The following is a 19,382-nucleotide window of genomic DNA, read 5'->3' as shown; positions in this document are numbered from 1 at the left end:
CAGGAGACCCAGGTTCAATCCTTGGCTCAGGAAAATACCCTGGAAAAGTGAATGGCAACCCACTCCAGTATTCTTACCTGGAGAATTCCATGGACAAAGGAGCCTGGAGGGCTACAGTCCATGGGGTGGCAAAGAGTCAGACACGACAGAGCAATGAACAGTTTCACTTTTACTTTTCAAAACCTAAGGGGTGGATGGAGGCAGGAGGGAAATAAGTGTGTCTGAAAGAGCAATGTGAATGATAGTTGTGATGATAATCTTGGGCATCTTGACTTGCCAATCGTGTCTGTGATACTGGATAGTAACTTTGCAAGATGTTACCATTGGTGGTGGGTGACGGCAGTAGGGGAGTGGGGAGAGGGTACATGGGACTTCTCTGTCAGTTCAGTTCAGTTCAGTTCAGTTGCTCAGTTGTGTCTGACTTTTTGCAACCCCATGGACCACAGCATGCCAGGCCTCCCTGTCCATCACCAACTCCCAGAGTCTACTCAAACTCATGTCCATTGAGTTGGTGATGCTATCCAACCATCTCATTCTCTATCATCCCCTTATCCTCCTACCCTCAATCTTTCCCACCATCAGGGTCTTTTCAAATGAGTCAGCTGTTTGCATCAGGTGGCCCAAGTATTGGAGTTTTGGCTTCAACATCAGTCCTTCCAATGAACACTTAGGACTGATCTCCTTTAAGGGACTCTCGAGCATATTCTTCAACACCACAGTTCAAAAGCATCAATTCTTCAGCATTCAGCTTTGTTTATAGTCCAACTCTCACATCCATACATGACTACTGGAAAAAGCATAGCCTTGACTAGATGGACCTTTGTTAGAAAAGTAATGTCTCTGCTTTTTAATATTCTCTGTAGTGGTTCTTTTAACAACAAATGAATCTACAACTATCTCAAGATAAAAAGCTTAACTTTTAAAAAACTAAAAATGATACCTTTTCATAATTTTAATTCATAGTTGAGTTCAAAACAAGAAAGGAAATCTCAATATGCCCAAAGGGAAAGGGAAAGAGAGTTAACTGAGAGTTGAAGCTGAAGAACCCTATTATTCAGATTAGGAGTCAGCATTTAACTCTCTAGCAGGGGCTGGAGTTGAGGCTAGGGTTTAGGATGGAGCCAAGAACTGTTTTCATATTAATAAAGAACTGAGAAATACTGTACCTGACTGTGAATAAAAATCAAAAGTATTTGTTTACTGACTCCAGTATGCAGTCCAGATAATGGTGGCTAGCTCAAGCCCTTGATGTAAAGAAGGAATTCATAGGGCCTGGACTCCATCTTAGGCCTGTTCATGCTGATCATGCTCGGCCACTTTTCCAATGGACTCTTAACTCTCTGTTTAGCGCCTAAGAAAACAACAACAGAAGGATAAGACCCCCCTCCAGACAGGGGAACCTTGAAGATCATATCTAGGTTACTCATCACCTAAGAGAAAACATACACTAATCACCCCTTCCTCCAGACAGGCCATAAATTTTTCTGTGTCTATCAGAGTGTAACTTCGGGTTTATTGATTATTGGCTAATTGTTTGACTGTTTGAGCACATGAGCAAATAGCACGTGAATGATGGGGTTATTGGGACTGTAATTTTCCTTGGTTTATGTAAGTCTCAAGGAATCTGGAGTGGTGGGTTCAGATACGTACACATGGGGTATAAAAGATTTTCACAAATGCTGGTCTGGGTCCTTGGCTAAGAGGAGATTCTGCCTTGGGCCTGCCGGTGTAATCAACTGCACTCCACTATCTGCATTGTCCTGAGTGAGTTTGTTTCCCGGAACACATGGCTACAACAGATGGAAGTCGGGTACCCCATGGAGAGACAGAATCCCAGTCCTGTATCATGCATAAGTGTGGAGTCTAACACTCTGCACTGTCCTCCCAGTCCAGAAAGCTAAACTGAAAGATGAACAACAAAGCAGCCTGCAACCAATCCTGTAGGGCCCCTGCAAAGTTGCAAAGTGAAGTCACTCTGTGGTGTCCAACTCTTTGTGACCTCATAGACTAGAGCCTGGCAGGCTCCTCCATCCATGGGATTCTCCAGGCAAGAATATTGTAGTGAGTTTCCATTTCCTTCTCCAGAGGATCTTCCCAACCTAAGGATCAAACCCAGGTCACGGGAATTGAAGGCAGACTCTTTACCGTCTGAACCACCCTTGACAACTGCAAATCCAAAACCACCCCAAGGTTCTCACAGGTAACACCTCCCATTGAGGATGAATTCCGAATCTAATTGACTAAAGAATACAGTTTCTCCACCAAAGAACACAGAATTAAACAAATCAACTAAACTGTTCAAATGAAACAAGTTCCATAACTTCAAAGTTATACAAGTGTTGAGGGCAAATAGAGGGCGAAAATGGGGAAGAGGCCAGAGGGAAAGTAGCCAAGTCAGAATGTGGGCTGCCCTGGTCTGCAAGCAGCCTCCAAGAGGATGGGCACCATGGTCATGTGAGAGGATACTAACTGCAGGAAGATGGTCATCTCCATCTTGTCACGGGTGACCTTTCTCGGGTCTTCAGTTTGTAACTAGCTGAGTCTTCCTAAGGGAAACTAAAGGAACCTCAAATTATAGACAACTCCAAGGAAACAAGCCCCTAACATTAGGATTACCACATCTGAAGCAAAGAATAAGCCAGCCCTGAGCCATAAGAATGAGAAGCAGATGTCCTGCTCCACAAAAGAGGGTTTCCTGCATCTGAAAGCCTTCCCAAATGCCACCTCTGTCCTCAGGAGTGCAGGGAGGCTTAGAGCTGGCAGATCCTAAGCCGATCATCCTGCGAATCTGAGTGGTGAAAGGGAAGAGAAATATCCTGGAGATCAGCCTCCAAAAAAATCAGACACAAGTCCAATCCTTTTGACTGGAACCACTGTAGGTGAGTGTTGCTGAACAATGGTGCATGAGCAAGTGAGCCTGAAGCCAGCCAGCTTGTGTGCTCACCAAAGAAACTCATTTGGCTTTTGGTGCCTTTTTTTTTTTAATAACCATCCACTAATTGTCCGATTATGTGTCAAAAGCTCTAAAACAATCCCAGTGGATTGGTTCTCCTGGAAAACTCCTTCAATGATTTGAATCTCAAATTTCCCATCACCTTAGCCACCGCATAAGTCTATGAGTTCACATTTGCTTCTTTGTGTTCGTGTGTTTAACATGAATCTGAATCTGAAAAGACCCACATGGTGGTTCTCATAGCTCCCTGGGGCCATTAGAAATTGCAAAGCTCCTATTCTATTCCCAAGCCTGGAATAATTCTAAACAATATACAATTTCCTTTAGAGAAAACAAGGCGAAATTAGGGAGCAATTGAGGGCAATGGTTCTCAATCCTGGCTGCACACTAGAATCCTGAGGAGAGCAGCTACTTTACAGCAATATTGGCTAATACTGCTAATTAACATCCACTCACACTAATTCTGTGGTTGGTAACACCTAAGGTACCTCAGACTCTCCTAAAGAGCTTTTAAAAACACTGATCCCGGGCCCCACTCTCCTCTGACTCAATCAGAGCATCTGGGAGATGGGGTTGGGCATATGTAATTTTTTAAAGCTTCTTAAGTATTTACTATATAGCACAGGGAACTATATTCAATACCTTGTAAGAATCTAAACAAAATATAATCTGAAAAATATACACATATAAAACAGAATCATTCTGCCAGACACCGGAAACTAACACAGTATTGTAAATCAATTATACTTCAAAAAAAAAGAAGCTCCTTAATTGATCCTAATGATCCGCCTGGGTTAAGAATGACTGCCCTAGCCCAGGGCTTCTCATACTTCATGAGCATCAGAGTCTCCTGAAGAGTTCATTAAATCAAAATTTCAGGCACTTCACTGGTGGTCCAGTGATTAAGAATCCACCTTCCAAGGCAGGAGATGTGGGATCCCTGGTCGGAAAACTGAGGTCTCACAAGCTGCAGGGCAAGTAAGCCTACCCGCGGCAACTAAAGAAGCCCGCGAGCTGCAACGAAGACCCAGCACAGCCAAATAAATCAATTATTCAATAAGGCAGATAACAGAGATCACGTAGGTCCATGGTTCCTGAGGAGAAGCACAGATGGGAGGATTGGAGAATGACTGCTACCAGTTTCTTTGTGGGCCAATGAGAATGTTCTAAGATTGATTGCGGTGATGGCTGCACAACCCTGTGAATATATTTACAGTCATTGGATTGTACACATTAAGTGGTAAATTCTAGGTATGTGAATTATATCTCAATAAAGCTTCAAGAGCTTCCCCAGTGGCTTAAGTGGTAAAAAAAAAAATCCACCTGCCAATGCAGGATCCTCAGGTCGGGAAGCTCCCCTGAAGGAGGAAAAGGCAACTCACTCCAGTATTCTTGCCTGAAAAGTCCCATGGACAGAGGAGATTGGTGGGCTATAGTCCATGGGATCACAAAAGAGTGGGACAAACTGAGCAACTGAGCACACACACACACACACACACACACAAAGTTGTTAAAACACACTCATATAGGTTTCTGCCCTCCCACAGAGATTCTGATGCAGTGGGTGTGAAGTGGAGAAATCTCAGGTGATACTGATTCTGTGAGGTCATAGACCAAACGGCTCTAGGGCACAGAAAGGCAATGGTATTTAAACTTTCTAAAATTTCATGAGCACGATAATGGTTTACGAATGGTAATTCCTATATATGGGTTCCCACACGAGTATTTCCTGGAGCAGTGTGGCCTTTGCATGTTTGTCTCATGGATCACTTCACTCTTATGCGTCCATCCTCCTAGAACAAAGGCTCTTTCATCTGTTACTCCGGGAAGATCAGGTGACCCTGATGCTTCCAGGGTTGTGTCATAGAAATGAGAGCAGAGATTACACAGGGAAAACATCATATGAACCTAGAGGAAACTCAGAGGATGAGGACCATGAAGCCAGGAGATATCCCGCAGTTTACCCAAGCAATGAATGAGGTCTAGGGAGACGAAGAGGGCATAATTTATTGTGCTGTTTATGATCCAATTAAGCGAAAATGATACACGGCTATATATGAAAATCCAGATATACCAAAAAAAAAAAAAGGCAAAGCAAGACTTTCTACTTTCTGTACAAAACAACTCATCCCCAGAGGTCCTTCAGAAAGGTGGACTTTCTCAAGACATTTATACTGATGCAGAGTTTTATGGGGTTTCCCAGGTGGCTCAGTGGTAAAGAATCCACCTGCCAACGCAGGAGATGCACTTTCAATCCCTGGGTGAGGAAGATCCCCTGGTGAAGGAAATGGAAACCCTCTTCAGTATTTTCACCCGGGAAATCCCATGCACAGAGGAGCCTGGTCAACTACAGTCCATGGGGTCCCAAAAGAGTTGGGCATGACTTAATGACTAAACAACAACGTTTTATGTAAATTTTCCCACAGTTTTCTAGCAAAGCCAACTCAAACAGGAACACAATAAACAAACTCAAATTATGAAGAACAAGATTATCAAGAAACAGACAGTAAGGATGGAAAATTTGAAATGAGCGCCTCCTATAAGAATGCGAATGCCACTCAGGGGTTTATCCAAAAACCAGCTCTGGCACAGTGCCAAGGCAGATGCCCTAGGCTCTGCCAACAACTGCCTCCAGGACCCCAGCACCTCTCCACCTGCAGTCAGGCCCGAAGCACGCTTGATTGGTACTGACCCCTGACTCCTACTCCAGTGTGACAAAAACCTCAACATCATTCTTAGGCATTGTTTGCCAGGCAGCTGCCAGAGGGGCAGTCACTGTTGTCACTGCTAGAAGTATAGGGGAGCAAAGTGGCCACTTTTTTTTAAAGTTTAAATTTTGAAAACCAAATGGTCACATTTTGAGATGTAGCACAGAACACCTGATAAAGACGTGGGCTGAAATTAACAACAGCGCAGTAAAGAAATTCAACATCTCCAAACTTCATCATCTGTTAAAACATAACCAAAATGGTGGTGAGGTGGGTAGTGTTGTAGAGAGGACAATGAGCATAAACCACATAATAAACCACGCATTCAGGTGCTCAGTATATTAGAAACATAAATAATAATAGCAGCCAAAAATCATTATGTCCATTATTTACCAGATACTCTTCTAAGATTTATGTATATATACCCCTGGAGAAGGGAACGGCTACCCACTCCAGTATTCTGGCATAGAGAATTCCATGGACCGTATAGTCCATGGGATTGCAATGAGTCAGACACGACTGAGCGACTTTCATATATATATATATATATATACGAATGCATTTAATACTCACAGTCCTGTATTACAGAGATTAGCATACTTTTCTTGCAAAGCACAGACAGCAAATATTTGGGGCCTCATAGTCCCACACAGTCCCTATCCTGACCACTTAGTTCTGCTGTTGTAAGTCAAAAGCATGGGCATATCTGTGTTTCAATAAAACTTTATTTAAAAAAACAAAAGGTGGTCCAGGTTTGGCCCATGGGCCATAGTTTACCAACCCCTGCTTTGTGAGTTGGGGGCTATTATTATCTCCATTCCACAGAGGAGAAAGCAGAGGCACAAAGGGATCAACTGACAGCCCAAGGGTCTGTGTGCAGTCTGATTATAAACAAGCCAGAATTGATGCTTGATGCTTTTGAACTGCGGTGTTGGCAAAGACTCTTGAGAGTCCCTTGGACAGCAAGGAGATCCAACCAATCCACCCTAAAGGAAATCAGCCCTGAATATTCATTGGAAGGACTGATGCTGAAGCTGAAACTCTAGTAATTTGGCCACCTGATGCAAAGAACTGACTAGAAAAGACCCTGATGCTGGGAAAGATTGAAGATGGGAGAAGGGGATGACAGAGGATGAGATGGTTGGATGGCATCACCGACTCGATGGATATAAGTCTGAGTAAACCCCGGGAGTTGGTAATAGACAGGGAGGCCTGGCATGCTGCAGTCCATGGGGTCGCAAAGAGTCAGACATGACTGAGTGACTGAACTGAACTGAACTGAACTGAGAATCAACAATGAACTCATAGCAGCTGCTGGCCAGCATCACCTTTTTTTTTTTCTGGCTGTGCCAAAAGATATACAAGATCTTAGTTCCCGGAGCAGGGATCAAACCCGGGGCCCCCCGCACTGGGAGCTTGAAGTCTTAACCGCTGGACCACCAGGGAAGTCCCTCACCATCCTTACTATGTGGCCCACACCCAGTGCAGGTCCATGTTTTCCTAACTCCAAAGGGGCTAGCCAGCCAACCAGTCACCAGCACCCTCAGAGCTGCCTCAGAGGTTGAAGACTCTACTCTGATCCCCCACCACCACTTCTTGCTCTGATATTCTTGGTTGAACTTCCTGGACCCCCAATTCCCTTATTCTCTCCATTCCATCCAGATGGATTGACTTAAATTTATGCACTTTCTCTCCAGCCTGTTTGGGAACCTGGATCATGCATATCACAAGTGCTCAATTCATATGTGTTGAATGTGTGTGTGAACCCATTTACAGTCCAGGCCATGATAGCCAGGGACTGAGGGCAGAGAAGAAAGAGGACTCACCAGTCCACGGCAGGCGCTGAGGGCTGCAGTCCCGACCCTGGTGCCCTGCTGCAGAACCGTGCCCCTGAGATGGCAGGGGGGCCCCGAGGAAGCCTCCATCTTCACATGGGAGAGGTTCCCGTATCTCCTCTCCACGATGTAGCTTTTGGAAAGTAATCCCTGATTGACCGTCAAGTTAAAGAACAAGTCCTTCTCCTGGTGTGAAATTCTATAGTACACCCGGTCCTCTAGGTCATCCAAACCTCTCTTTCTCCTGCTGCTGGAGACAGAATGGTGCAAGCCGTAAGACAGAAAACGCCCACTCGCGTCGACTCGGACAGGGGCCACCACGTGGTACTCTGGCAGGGCCTTGATAAAATGCTCTGGGGGGCAAAAAGGAAACACAGAATAAGATGAAGAGATCCTTTCGACATGTACACACTGCTATTTTTAAAACGCATAACCAACAAAGTCCTACTGTAAATCACTGGGAACTTACCTCAGTGTTATAAGCAGCCTGGAAGGGAGGAATGTTTGGGGAGAATGGATACACGTATATGTATGGCTGAGTCCCTTTGCTGTCCACCTAAACTATCACATTACTTTGTCAACAAAGGTCCGTCTAGTCAAGGCTATGGTTTTTCCAGTTGTCACGTATGGATGTGAGAGTTGGACTGTGAAGAAAGCTGAGCGCCAAAGAATTGATGCTTTTGAACTGTGGGTGTTGGAGAAGGCTCTTGAAAGTTCCTTGGACTGCAAGGAGATCCAACCAGTCCATCCTAAAGGAGATCAGCCCTGGGTGTTCTTTGGAAGGAATGATGCTAAAGCTGAAACTCCAGTACTTTGGCCACCTTATGCGAAGAGTTGACTCATTGGAAAAGACTCTGATGCTGGGAGGGATTGGGAGCAAGAGGAGAAGGGGATGACAGAGGATGAAATGGCTGGATGGTATCACCGACTCGATGGACGTGAGTATGAGTGAACTCCGGGAGTTGGTGATGGACAGGGAGGCCTGGCGTGCTGCAATTCATGGGGTCGCAAAGAGTTGGACACAACTGAGCGACTGAACTGAACTGAAACTATCACATTGTTAATTGGCTCTCCTCCAATATAAAATAACAAGTTAAAAAAAAAAAAAGAGAGAGAAACTAAGAGATCCCTGCTGAATCTATGGTTAAGACAAATACACTCCTGTTTGAATTTGGATTTTAGCTTGCTGATTTCAAAATCCTACTGTTGACCTGAAGTTTAGAGATTGTTTCCATGGTATGAACTCCATTCACATCAAGTTCCCTAAACAACTCAAATCGACCCAGGGCTCTCTCACAGATGACAGGCAACTGTCTGAGCTGACATCAAGACATAGCTCTGGATGTCAGATGTTTCACCTGAGACAGACTAAGACAAGAATTAATGCATGAGGAATATGGTTAGGAAAGTGGCGAGATCAGTATGGCAAACAGGAACATTTCAGGTCTAGAGTTCATTCATACAAATCACAGAGCTTCACTGTTTATCATCAGGAATGTAAATGCCTCTAAAATTTTCAGTTAAGTCAGGTTGAAGGAAAAAATGCAAAAGCACAGTAAACCCATCAAGTAGACCCTGAAAAACCTTGCATAGTTACAGCATAAGTATTCTGTAATGTAACAATGAGTACATAAAAGAACTTGGATGTTTCTTTTTATATATATAAAATATACAAAATAAAATGGTAGGTGAATATATTAGATTCAGAGGCATGGGGCCAAAATATAAAAATTTCCACTTTTTTATTGGACATAGTTGCTTCCAATGTTGTGTTAGTTTCTGCTGTACAGCAAAGTGAATCAGCTGTATATATATATATATATATGATGTGGAACACATATATACAGTGGAATATTACTCAGCCATAAGAAGGAATGAAACTGTGCCATTTGCAGAGATGTGGATGGATCTAGAGAAGTAAATCAAAAAGAGAAAAGAAAATATTGTTTATTAACACATATATGTGGAATCTAGAAAACTGCCGCTTCAAAAATGCAAGACATGAACACTTCTTCCTTTGTTCCACACATCAGAATGAACATATCTTTTCATTTCCTTAAACTGAAATCCCTACCACTGCCTCTTCACTTTCCTATTTGAGAAAAAGAAATCTATTATATCTAGTGGAGAGTAAGCAGCAGGTTCCACATTACAGACTACCTAAAGCAAGCCATTAACCACTTGAGCTGATAAACTAATCTTTTGCTTCAGGCGGGGGGGGGGGGGGGGGGGGGGGGGGGCGGGGGGGGGGGAGTTGTGGGGGCAGGGAGGAAAGAAGAAAACAGAGGGAGGGAGAGGGACTAGGAGGGAGAAAAAGGGGAAACAATTTTTACTTTTCTACTTCCACCTTCCAGCTGTACCCCTGCACTTTGTAACTTGTATTATTTTGTTCAGCTTACTTTCCCCAGCTACAATGTCTTTTGCACTCTCTATCAAAATCTTATGTTTAACATAATCTTATGCTTTTTTAGCTTTCCTGGTGGCTCAGTGGTGAAGAACCCACTCGCAGTGCACAAGACGCAGATTCAGTCCCTGGGTTGGGAAGATCCCCTGGAGAAGGAAATGGCAACCCGCTCCAGTATTCTTGCCTGGGAAATTCCATGGACAGAGGAACCTGGCGGACTACACTCCACAGGGTCACAAAAGAATCAGACACAACTGAGCAACTAAACAACAACAACATGGTTTAAAAAAAAAAAAAAATGTTGGCCTCACCCCATGACATGTGGGAACTTAGTTCCCTGACGGGGGATTGAACCCATGCCCCCTGCATTGGAAAGCAGAGTCTTAACCACTGGGCCAGCAAGGAAGTCCCATCTTATGCTTATTTTTTAAGGTTTCAACTCAAATCCTCCCTCTTCTTTCTCCTAAAGTCCTTAAAGTTCTCTCTCTGTTCTGAACTACCATGTCCTCACTTTTCTGTAGCTCCCAGGACAGCCTGATTCTACAAAGCCTTTTGTTTATTATATTACTGATTCCCAAACCCTTTAGAGGTCAGAATCTTGCATATCACAAGTGCCCAATTCATTTGTGTGCATGTAACACTGAACATATTTGTAGCTGACTATTCAAAGAACTGGACTTCATGGGGTAGAACTATAAAAGAGCTTTTTTTTGCAGAAAACTCTCTTCAAACATACCTGTAGTTCATCTGTGCCTTGGATAACTAAAATAAGAGAAAGATAAATTCCATATGATCTTACTTATATATGGAACCTAAAAAACAAAGCAAATGAACAAATAAAACAGAACAGACACACAGATACAGAAACCAAACAGGTGGTTGCCAGAGGGGAAGGGGGAAGGGGATGAGTGAAATAGGTCAGGGAGATTAAGAGGTACAAACTTCCAGTTACCAAATGAGTCATGGGGATGAAATACACAGTGTGGGGAGTATAGTACCTAGCTTTCACTCCTAGGTACTAACAAAGCCTCAGTTTTCAAGAGTAAAAACTCCAGACTCCTTGCTTCTGACTGCAGTGACTAAGAGCACCAGAGCACAGAGCAACAAACAAACCTTAAAAACAATTCTCAGTGAAAAGTAAGAATCAAAACAACTTAATACAGAGCCATTTACATTCAGGGAAAATACAAGCAAAAACAGTAATACAAAGTTTCCCAGGCCAGGATATACACAACAAAAAAAAATACATATGGAACCCATTAAAACAGTTTTCTACGCAGAGGACTGAGAGTGGAGAATGGGGACCAAAATGCATAAATACACAAAACAAGAAAGGCATTTTGCACAAATTAATAATGTGAATATACCGTGAACTAGGAGTCAGATTGACTCAGGCCTCTGTACTGCCCATCTCCAAGGAATATCTGGGCCTCATAAGAATCAGAGCTTCACTATCCTTTCACGTTCAGACCTCAGAAAAGGAATGGCCGGGTTGGCTGAGGTTGGATGTAGTCAGCTTCTCTAGTATTTCCCTCCTGTCGCTCTCTTCTTCTATGATTCAGTGATATCTCTGGTTCCCCCAGGGTTGGTGCAGTGGAGAGCAGAATGGGGTAGAAATAGTGTTATTCAACTGAGTACAACCATCACCTTGCAACGGTACCCCTGTATGCTGATTCCTCTCAAGAGAAGCTTATGTACGTTCGAGGACCTGTCTCTAAAGATACATCCAAAGAATTAAACACTACAGGTACTTGCCTGAACCCCAGCACCTATTGCCCGAAGACTAGAAAAGCAAATACATTTACAGTTTTTGACCTAGTTGTTTTTGATCTACCAGGTTTCTTTAAGAGAGTCAGCATAAGCTGGCTGTGTAATAATATAATGATTACAATTATAGTAACCATTTAATGAACACTTGCTATAACTGTGCATGTGAGTGTGTTCCATTGTGTCCGATTCTTTGAGACCCCATGCATTGTAGCCCACCAGGCTCCTCTGTCCATGGGATTTTCCAGGCAAGAGTACTGGAGTGGGTTGCCATTTCCTCCTCCAGGGGATCTTCCTGATCCAAGGATCAAACCCACATCTCCTGCACTGCAAGCAGATGCTTTACACTGAGCCACCGGGGAAGCACTTGCTACAACAGTGCTCATTTAATCCGCACAAGACTCTGTGTCACAGATTCAGTTACTATCCTCATTTCATAGAAAAAGAAACAGAATCTAAGAGAGGTCACAGAGCCAGTATGCAACATACTTAGATTAAAATCTTGAGATTCCTATTTCAAAATCATGTTCTTCGCCTCCACACTTCGTGTACATAAGCAGTTGCACTTGGCAGAGGGTACAGCAGAGTAGAGGCGAGAACATTGCCCCTGAGGATGATGCTGCTGCTGCTACTGCTAAGTCGCATCAGTCTGTGCGACCCCATAGACGGTGATGATCTGCCAAGAAAAGAACTGGCTGACTTCTTTGAGAGGCCTCAAGTCACTCAGCAGTAAATGGAAAAAATAACTGCTCTTTATCTGGTGAAGTAAGGGGAGATAAAACCACCTTCACCCTTGATTTTACTGCAAAGGAGGTGGCTAAGCCACAGCAGCCAATAGGTGTGGATGGAATTAGGAGCCTACTTAATGGAGTGTGTTTTATGTGGGCAGTCCAACTGCACTAGCCTCATCTACACAACGGGCATAAAAATAATAGTATCTTAGGGTGGTTGTGGGGCTTCCCTGGTGGCTCAGATGGTAAAGAATCTACCTGCAATGGGGAAGACCTGGGTTCGATCCCTGGGTTCGATCCCTGGGTTGGGAAGATCCCCTGGAGAAGGAAACGGCAACCCACTCCAGTGTTCTTTCCAGGAGAATCCCCATGGACAGAGGAGCCTGGTGGGCTACAGTCCATGGGGTCACAAAGAGTCAGACACAATTGGGTGACTAAGCACAGCACACAGGGTGGTTGTGCACACAATCGGGGCTGGTGCACTGGGATGACCCAGAGGGATGGTATGGGGAGGGAGATGGGAGGGGGCGTCAGGATGGGGAACATGTGTATACCCGTGACAGATTCATGTTGATGTATGGCAAAACCAATACAATACTGTAAAGAAATTAGCCTCCAATTAAAATAAATAAATTTATAATAATAATTTTAAAAATAAAAGCAAATATATATATATATAAACATAACAGATTTAGAACAATGCTTGACAGATAATGCTCACTATCTAAATACTAGCTACTTACACTAGGTATTAAAGATAGAGACTTGGCTACTAGGAATGCCTGCGGCCTTAAATATATGTAAGCTCCAAGCAGAGATGGAGAGAGGCTCAAGCTCATCTTGGCTTCCTCTCAGTGGGTGTTTAGTTTGGAGGAGTAGTTAGCTATTGTCCTGGCCAATAGAAAGCAGAGCTCAGAAGGGATATGACAAGGATGGAGAAACAAGACGTCAAGGAATAAGAATAACTCCTACTTTATTTTTTTCTTTTTTTTTTACCAATTCTATTATCAAACGTGCCATTTAGAGTATACCAACGTGGTTTCATCTAATCCTCACAATTGTCTGGGATATTACTGACAGTGTTCCTTGTCTGAGCCTTCATTCCCACCTCTATTAAAAGACAATAAAGAGGAGTAAGGATTCAGGCCGGGGCAACCTGAACCCGGAGCACACCCTCCTAACTTCTGCCCTCACTACTTCTCAAGGGTCTACCACTGAGAGCCAGAAGTCAAGAGGGGGGCATCAACAAGGCTGTGGGTGGGACTGACACATGCCATAACCACAGTACAGTTTGCACTAGGATTGGTGGGTGTAAAACACAAGCCACAAATACTTTCATTTGCCTTGTTTAAGATTAGATTTGAAACCCTAGGCCACAAGTTTAGATGATACTTCACGAGAAACTTTGGGGAAAGCCTGTTGTTGTAAGCACTTTTGAAAATACAAACCGCCAACCGACCTTTTACCCTCTCTCAGAAAGAAGGAAGAGAGGTGAGAAATTACTGACCTGCCAGATTTTGTAAAATTTAAGTTAAATCTATACTTATTCTTTATATTTATTTTTTTCCTTTGTTTTTTAAATTTATTTTAATTGGAGGCTAATTACTTTATAATATTGTATTGGTTTTGCCATACATCAACATGAATCCTCCACAGGTGTACACGTGTTCCCCATCCTGAACCCCCTTCCCACCTCCTTCCCCATACCATCCCTCTGGGTCGTCCCAGTGCACAAGCCCCAAGCATCTTGTATCCTGCATCGAACGTGAACTGGTGATTCGTTTCTTATATGATATCATACATGTTTCAATGCCATTCTCCCAAATCATCCCACCTTCTCCCTCTCCCACAGAGTCGAAAAGACTGTTCTATACATCTGTGTCTCTTTTGCTCTCTCGCATACAGGGTTATCATTACCATCTTTCTAAATTCCACATATATGTGTTAGTATACTGTATTGGTGTTTTTCTTTCTGGCTTACTTCACTCTGTATAATAGGCTCCAGTTTCATCCACCTCATTAGAACTGATTCAAATGTATTCTTTTTAATGGCTGTGTAATACTCCATTGTGTATATGTACCACAGCTTTCTTATCCATTCATCTGCCGATGGACATCTAGGTTGCTTCCATGTCCTGGCTGTTATAAACAGTGCTGCGATGATCAAATTTCTAAGACTCCTTCCTACAAAGGGCAATGATATTACTTCCTGTAATAGTAGGAAGTTTATTTTCATAATTCTCTCCCATGTGTTGTTGTAACCTTTCAATTGTATTTTTATGATGGAAAACTACATACATGGAAAGGTTGTGGAGAATTGTATTGATTCAAAACTTTGACTCAAAGTTGTAAAATACACCAGAAGAAACTGAGTTTGCTCACCAGCCCTACGTTAACTAACCCACAGACAGTAAATGCTGATGAGAATGGAGACAAATGCCATATCAAAACTGTGCAGGCTCATCTTATGTTAAGATGTGAAATAATTTCCTCTTTACAGAAGTTATCTTTTGCAAATGGCATAAGCATATGATCATGACATTGGTCTTGAAACACACTGTAGCTCTCCCCCGGTTCTGCACAAGCCCATGCAGGGGATGTGCTTCATGGAGTTGCCAGCAGCAAAAGAGATCATGGAAGGACCCGTGACCTGTAAACACTACAAGGCATACGAACCTGAGGGGAGATTGCCAGCTGCAGAAGAGAGGCAGTGTGTTGTGTGCAAGCTTAATATTTCCTATGGTTCTGATGTTGAAGCTGAAACTCCAATACTTTGGCCACCTGATGCGAAGAGCTGACTCACTGGAAAAGACTCTGATGCTGGGAAAGATTGAGGGCAGGAGGAGAAGGGGACGACAGAGGATGAGATGATTGGATGGCATCACTGACTCAATGGACTTGGGTTTGGGTGGACTCCAGGAGTTGGTGATGGACAGGGAGGCCTGGCGTGCGTCGATTCATGGGGTCACAAAGAGTCGGACACGACTGAGCAACTGAACTGAACTGAACTGAAGGTAGTTTTATTTTTATTTTTTTGAGAAATCTCCATACTGTTTTCCACAGTGGCTGTACCAATTTATGTTACTACTAACAGTATACAAGGATTCCCTATTCTCCATATCCTCACCAACATCTATGACTTGCTGACTTTATGATGATAGCTATTCTGAAAGGTGTGAGGTGACATCTCATCAAAGTTTGGGTGTGCATTTCTCTGATGATCTGTGATGTTGAGCATCTTTCTATGTGCCTGTTGGCCATCTATATACCTTTCTTAGAAAAAACATACATTCAAGTCTTCTGCCCACTTTTTAGCTGTTTGCTTTTTTATATAGAGTAATATTTATATGTATACATATTTGGCTTTTAACCCCTTATCAGTCACAGCATTTGCAAATATTTTCTCTCTTTCAGTTGATTGTCTTCCATTTTGTTGATGCCTTCCTTTGCTGTGCAAAAGTTTTAAGTTTAATCAGGTCTCATTTGTTTTCTTTTGCTTTTTTTTCTTTTGCCTTAGTAGACATATCTGAAAACAAATTTCTATGATTTACGTCAAAGAGTGTTCTGCCTATGTTCTCTTCTAGAAGTTGAATGGTTTCAAATCGGACATTTAGGTCTTCAACTAAAACTGAAAAAAATTTCAGAAATTATTTTTTAAATCTAAATATCTATGCATCACCAATAAGCTCAGAGTACTGTACAGCTCTTTTTTGGTATCAACCCTTCTCAGCATACAACCCTAAAGGTGACTTATCTCTCGCATTCCAGAGAGAAGAAAGCAAGTCCCAGTGGAGTCTGCTCCACACTGAGCTGAATTCGCTTACAAAGAAGATGTGGAGCAAGCAGAGCTGAAAACCAGCCCGGGAGAATGTGTGATTTTGAACCAAACCATCTCCAAATGCCCTGGGAAGTGCTCGCAAGCTTTGTTTGTGCTGCCAGCAAAAGAGACTTTTCATAAAAGGGCTGTTTTTCAAAGAACAACAAACGCTGCTATTTTAAACTTGGGGGTGGGAGATCTATCTGGACCTGCACCGTTTACACAAGCGAGTGCTGGCTGACTGACATCTCACCCCAGTGTCTGCAGCTCCAGCTTCCAAGGAAAGCAAAGGGTCCCGCTTCTGATGGCTCTGAGAGTCAGCATATAAGCTCTCCAGCTGTAGTCGAACTTTGCAACGTAGGCAGAAATCCTCAACAAGGTCAGGCTGGTGATGTTTACCACCCAAGTGGTCTTGGGGATTAAAGGGGGCCAGGAAGCTATGGCAGACTTGAGCACAGTCAGCAGACACAGGACTTAATGGACACTAACCCCCATGCTCTGTGTGTGTGTGTGTTGTCCCAATTATTGCTCTAGGACAATGCTGCTTGACTGTAAGAAGCCAGCCACTGGAGTCAGGCTACCTGGGTTTACAGCCTCACTCCACCATAACTAAGCCCATAAACTCCCCAGGTTTCAGCTTCCTGTGTGTAAAGCAAAGGGGGTAACAAAGGTGCCTGCACCCAGGAGGCTGTTGTCAGCAGTCAAGAGGCTGACACACCAGAGTGCTCCCACATCCAACCACATCGGCCATGGCTGCTCCCACGACTGTTGGCTCTCAGAAGCCCAATGAACTGCCCACCGAATGGGAATGTGTGTCTGGCCCTCGCAAATCCAATGAAAAGGCAGAGATGACACCACCAGCCTGCTCAGGGTGTTAAATTTTAAAATCACGTAATAATAATAATAACAATAACAATGAATATAATCACCAATTTCCATCACAACTCCAGTGCTTTCTCTCGCATTATAGAGATTCATGAAATTCTGGAAGAGAAGCAGCCAGAGGCAATCAGCAAGACAGAACAGGGAAAGGTGAGCCCCTACGGTAGGACATTTTCTCTAAAAGGGCTGTTATTTTTACAACACAGCCCTAAATCTTTCCAGGAAAGGAAAACACAGCCAAGCTCACTCAGCAGGGGGGCGGAATCGCATTTCCCCTTCCCTCACCAGAAGTTTCAAACTAACTAGAAACATGGCAATGACTGCCAGTGGCCGGTTGGAACTTTTATTTAAAAAAAAAAAAAGTCATTTTCCGTGTTCAGAGTCTGAAAAAAAGGGATTGAAACAGTGCAGCGTTCAGAGGAGAAAAAGGCGGTGAGGGGTTACCAGCTAACTCTAGAGTCTTCGCAGCAGCATCCTTCGTGTACGAGAGTCCCGATCCTTGGTTTGCGTAAGAAGTAAGGACTCGACACGTTAAGCACTGAATTCCGGGATGCCCAGGGTTACCCAGCTCCCAGCCCAGATTTCTTTGCAACTCAGCCAAACGGCTTTGCGGAGTTCAGCTGAGTGGGGGAAGGGGAAAAAAAAGAGCAACCAACTTTGCACGCGTCTTACCCTGCGGTTTTCAAAGAAAATAAAGAAAAGACACTAACCTTGCCTCTTGTCTGGGAAGCGCACCGGGCCCGGCTGAGGTTGTCGCCCATAGCAAAGGGTCCCCAGGTTCAGGAGCTGAGCCACCACGGAGAGCTTTGCAAGCCAGCTCCTCTGGGCACATGGCATGATTCAGTCGTTGCGGAGAAGAAAAGTCAACAAGTTGTAGCTCTCAGCTCAAGAAATCAAGTCCTCGCCCGTAGCCGAGCAGGAAGATGCAGGGGTGCATGGTCCAGGAGCGGGGAGAGGGAGGCTGCAAGGCTGCCCACGGGTTCCCTTTCTTTCTTTCTTTTTTTTTAAGCAGAAAGGGGCTAGTTACCTTTCCGTCCCCTCCCTCCTCCTGAAAGGGGAGTGATTCAGCTGACAGTGTCTGCTTTCCGCGGGCTGTGGAATGGGTCGGAGCGGGAGGGCGCAGCCCACCCCCGATCCCCACCCCTCTGCCTTGGGCGCCCGGCCTCCTCCAAGCCAGCCCCGCGCATCTTCCTCCGGGACTCCCACCCCCGCGCTCCGCCGCCCCGCCCAGAGCCCGGCCGAGCCGGCCAAATAGGGGAGCTCAGGGAGAATCACCCTGGGCGTGACGGCGAGTGAGAGGCCCCCAGGCCAGTCCCTCATACACGAGGAAAACATTGAGGGCAGAGATAGGGTAGAGGGGACCCCACTCCCTGACCCTCCTCAGCTCAGTGCTGCCCCCTCTCTGCCCTTTCTCCTCCCCGTTCCTGAACTTTTCCTACCTCTACCAAGCCTCCTCTGCCGGCCCTCTATCTCCAAGATTCTCTTCCAGGGCCGGCTAGGGCTTCCCTTTCAAAAAAATAACAAGCAGTTTTTCCCTTTGCCCGGTTACACAAAGGGAAATGGTGTGTTCACACGCTAGTGCAACCCTGGACGAGACTCCATGCCATGAGGCGATGGGACCAAAGGACCAGGAACACCTCGGAGTCTGCAGGCCTCTTTGGGGCTTTTCTAATCTTCCTAAGCCCACCTCCACTCACCCAAAAGGAAACCGGAAGAGTAGAAGAAGTCAGTCAGCCCCAGAAGGTGTCAAGGTGTTTCTCCAGCTTACCTGCACAGGCCACCCATTGAAGGCAAAACCATCCAGAGGCTCAAGCTTTACATCAATGAGACTGCTGCAAACTAGGGTGCTTGCCAGGCATCCTGAGGATTTCCTGGGATAATCCACTCAAGATTTTGCACTTCAGGGCTGAAACAGTCCTCTTTATTCCATTCAGGAGGAGTTTGGCCCCATACTGGTTCTCTGTGGCTTCCCGCCAACCCATATGTGTTCAGTGAGTGGAGTGGGTACCAACTCATCAGGGCCAAGCAGTGAGCCAAGCAAAACGTGGTGCTCACAGACTCGGGGCAGGTAGTTTGAAGGACTTCAGACTGGATACGTACATACCACATTTCTTGTTATTGCCATTACAAATGCCCACAAGTTTGGCAACATGAAACAACACAAATTTAGTGTATTACAGGTCTGGAGGTCAGAAGTCTGAGATGGGTCTTGCTGGGCTAAATCAAGGTTAAGACAGCCACATTCCTCACTGAAGGCTTTTTCCTTGGCTTTTCCAGGTTCTAGA

The 19,382-nt window shown here is 44.4% G+C and overlaps 1 protein-coding gene across 1 annotated transcript in view; it reads right to left on the bottom strand.

Moving 5' to 3' along the window:
• The window catches only part of ADAMTS12 (ADAM metallopeptidase with thrombospondin type 1 motif 12), a 407,364-nt gene extending 389,050 nt beyond the window's left edge, over positions 1-18,314 (bottom strand). The window contains exons 1-2 of the mRNA XM_069555948.1: positions 17,808-18,314; positions 7,488-7,849 (exon numbers count right to left, since the gene is read on the bottom strand). Coding sequence (XP_069412049.1) covers positions 7,488-7,849; positions 17,808-17,934 — 489 coding nt within the window. The 5' untranslated portion in view covers positions 17,935-18,314. The remainder of the gene's footprint in view (positions 1-7,487; positions 7,850-17,807) is intronic.
• Between the last annotated feature and the right edge of the window lie 1,068 nt (positions 18,315-19,382).

This window comes from Ovis canadensis, chromosome 16 (genome assembly GCF_042477335.2).
Source record: "Ovis canadensis isolate MfBH-ARS-UI-01 breed Bighorn chromosome 16, ARS-UI_OviCan_v2, whole genome shotgun sequence".
Lineage (NCBI taxonomy): Eukaryota > Metazoa > Chordata > Mammalia > Artiodactyla > Bovidae > Ovis > Ovis canadensis.
This window is presented reverse-complemented; position numbering and strand designations above follow the sequence as displayed.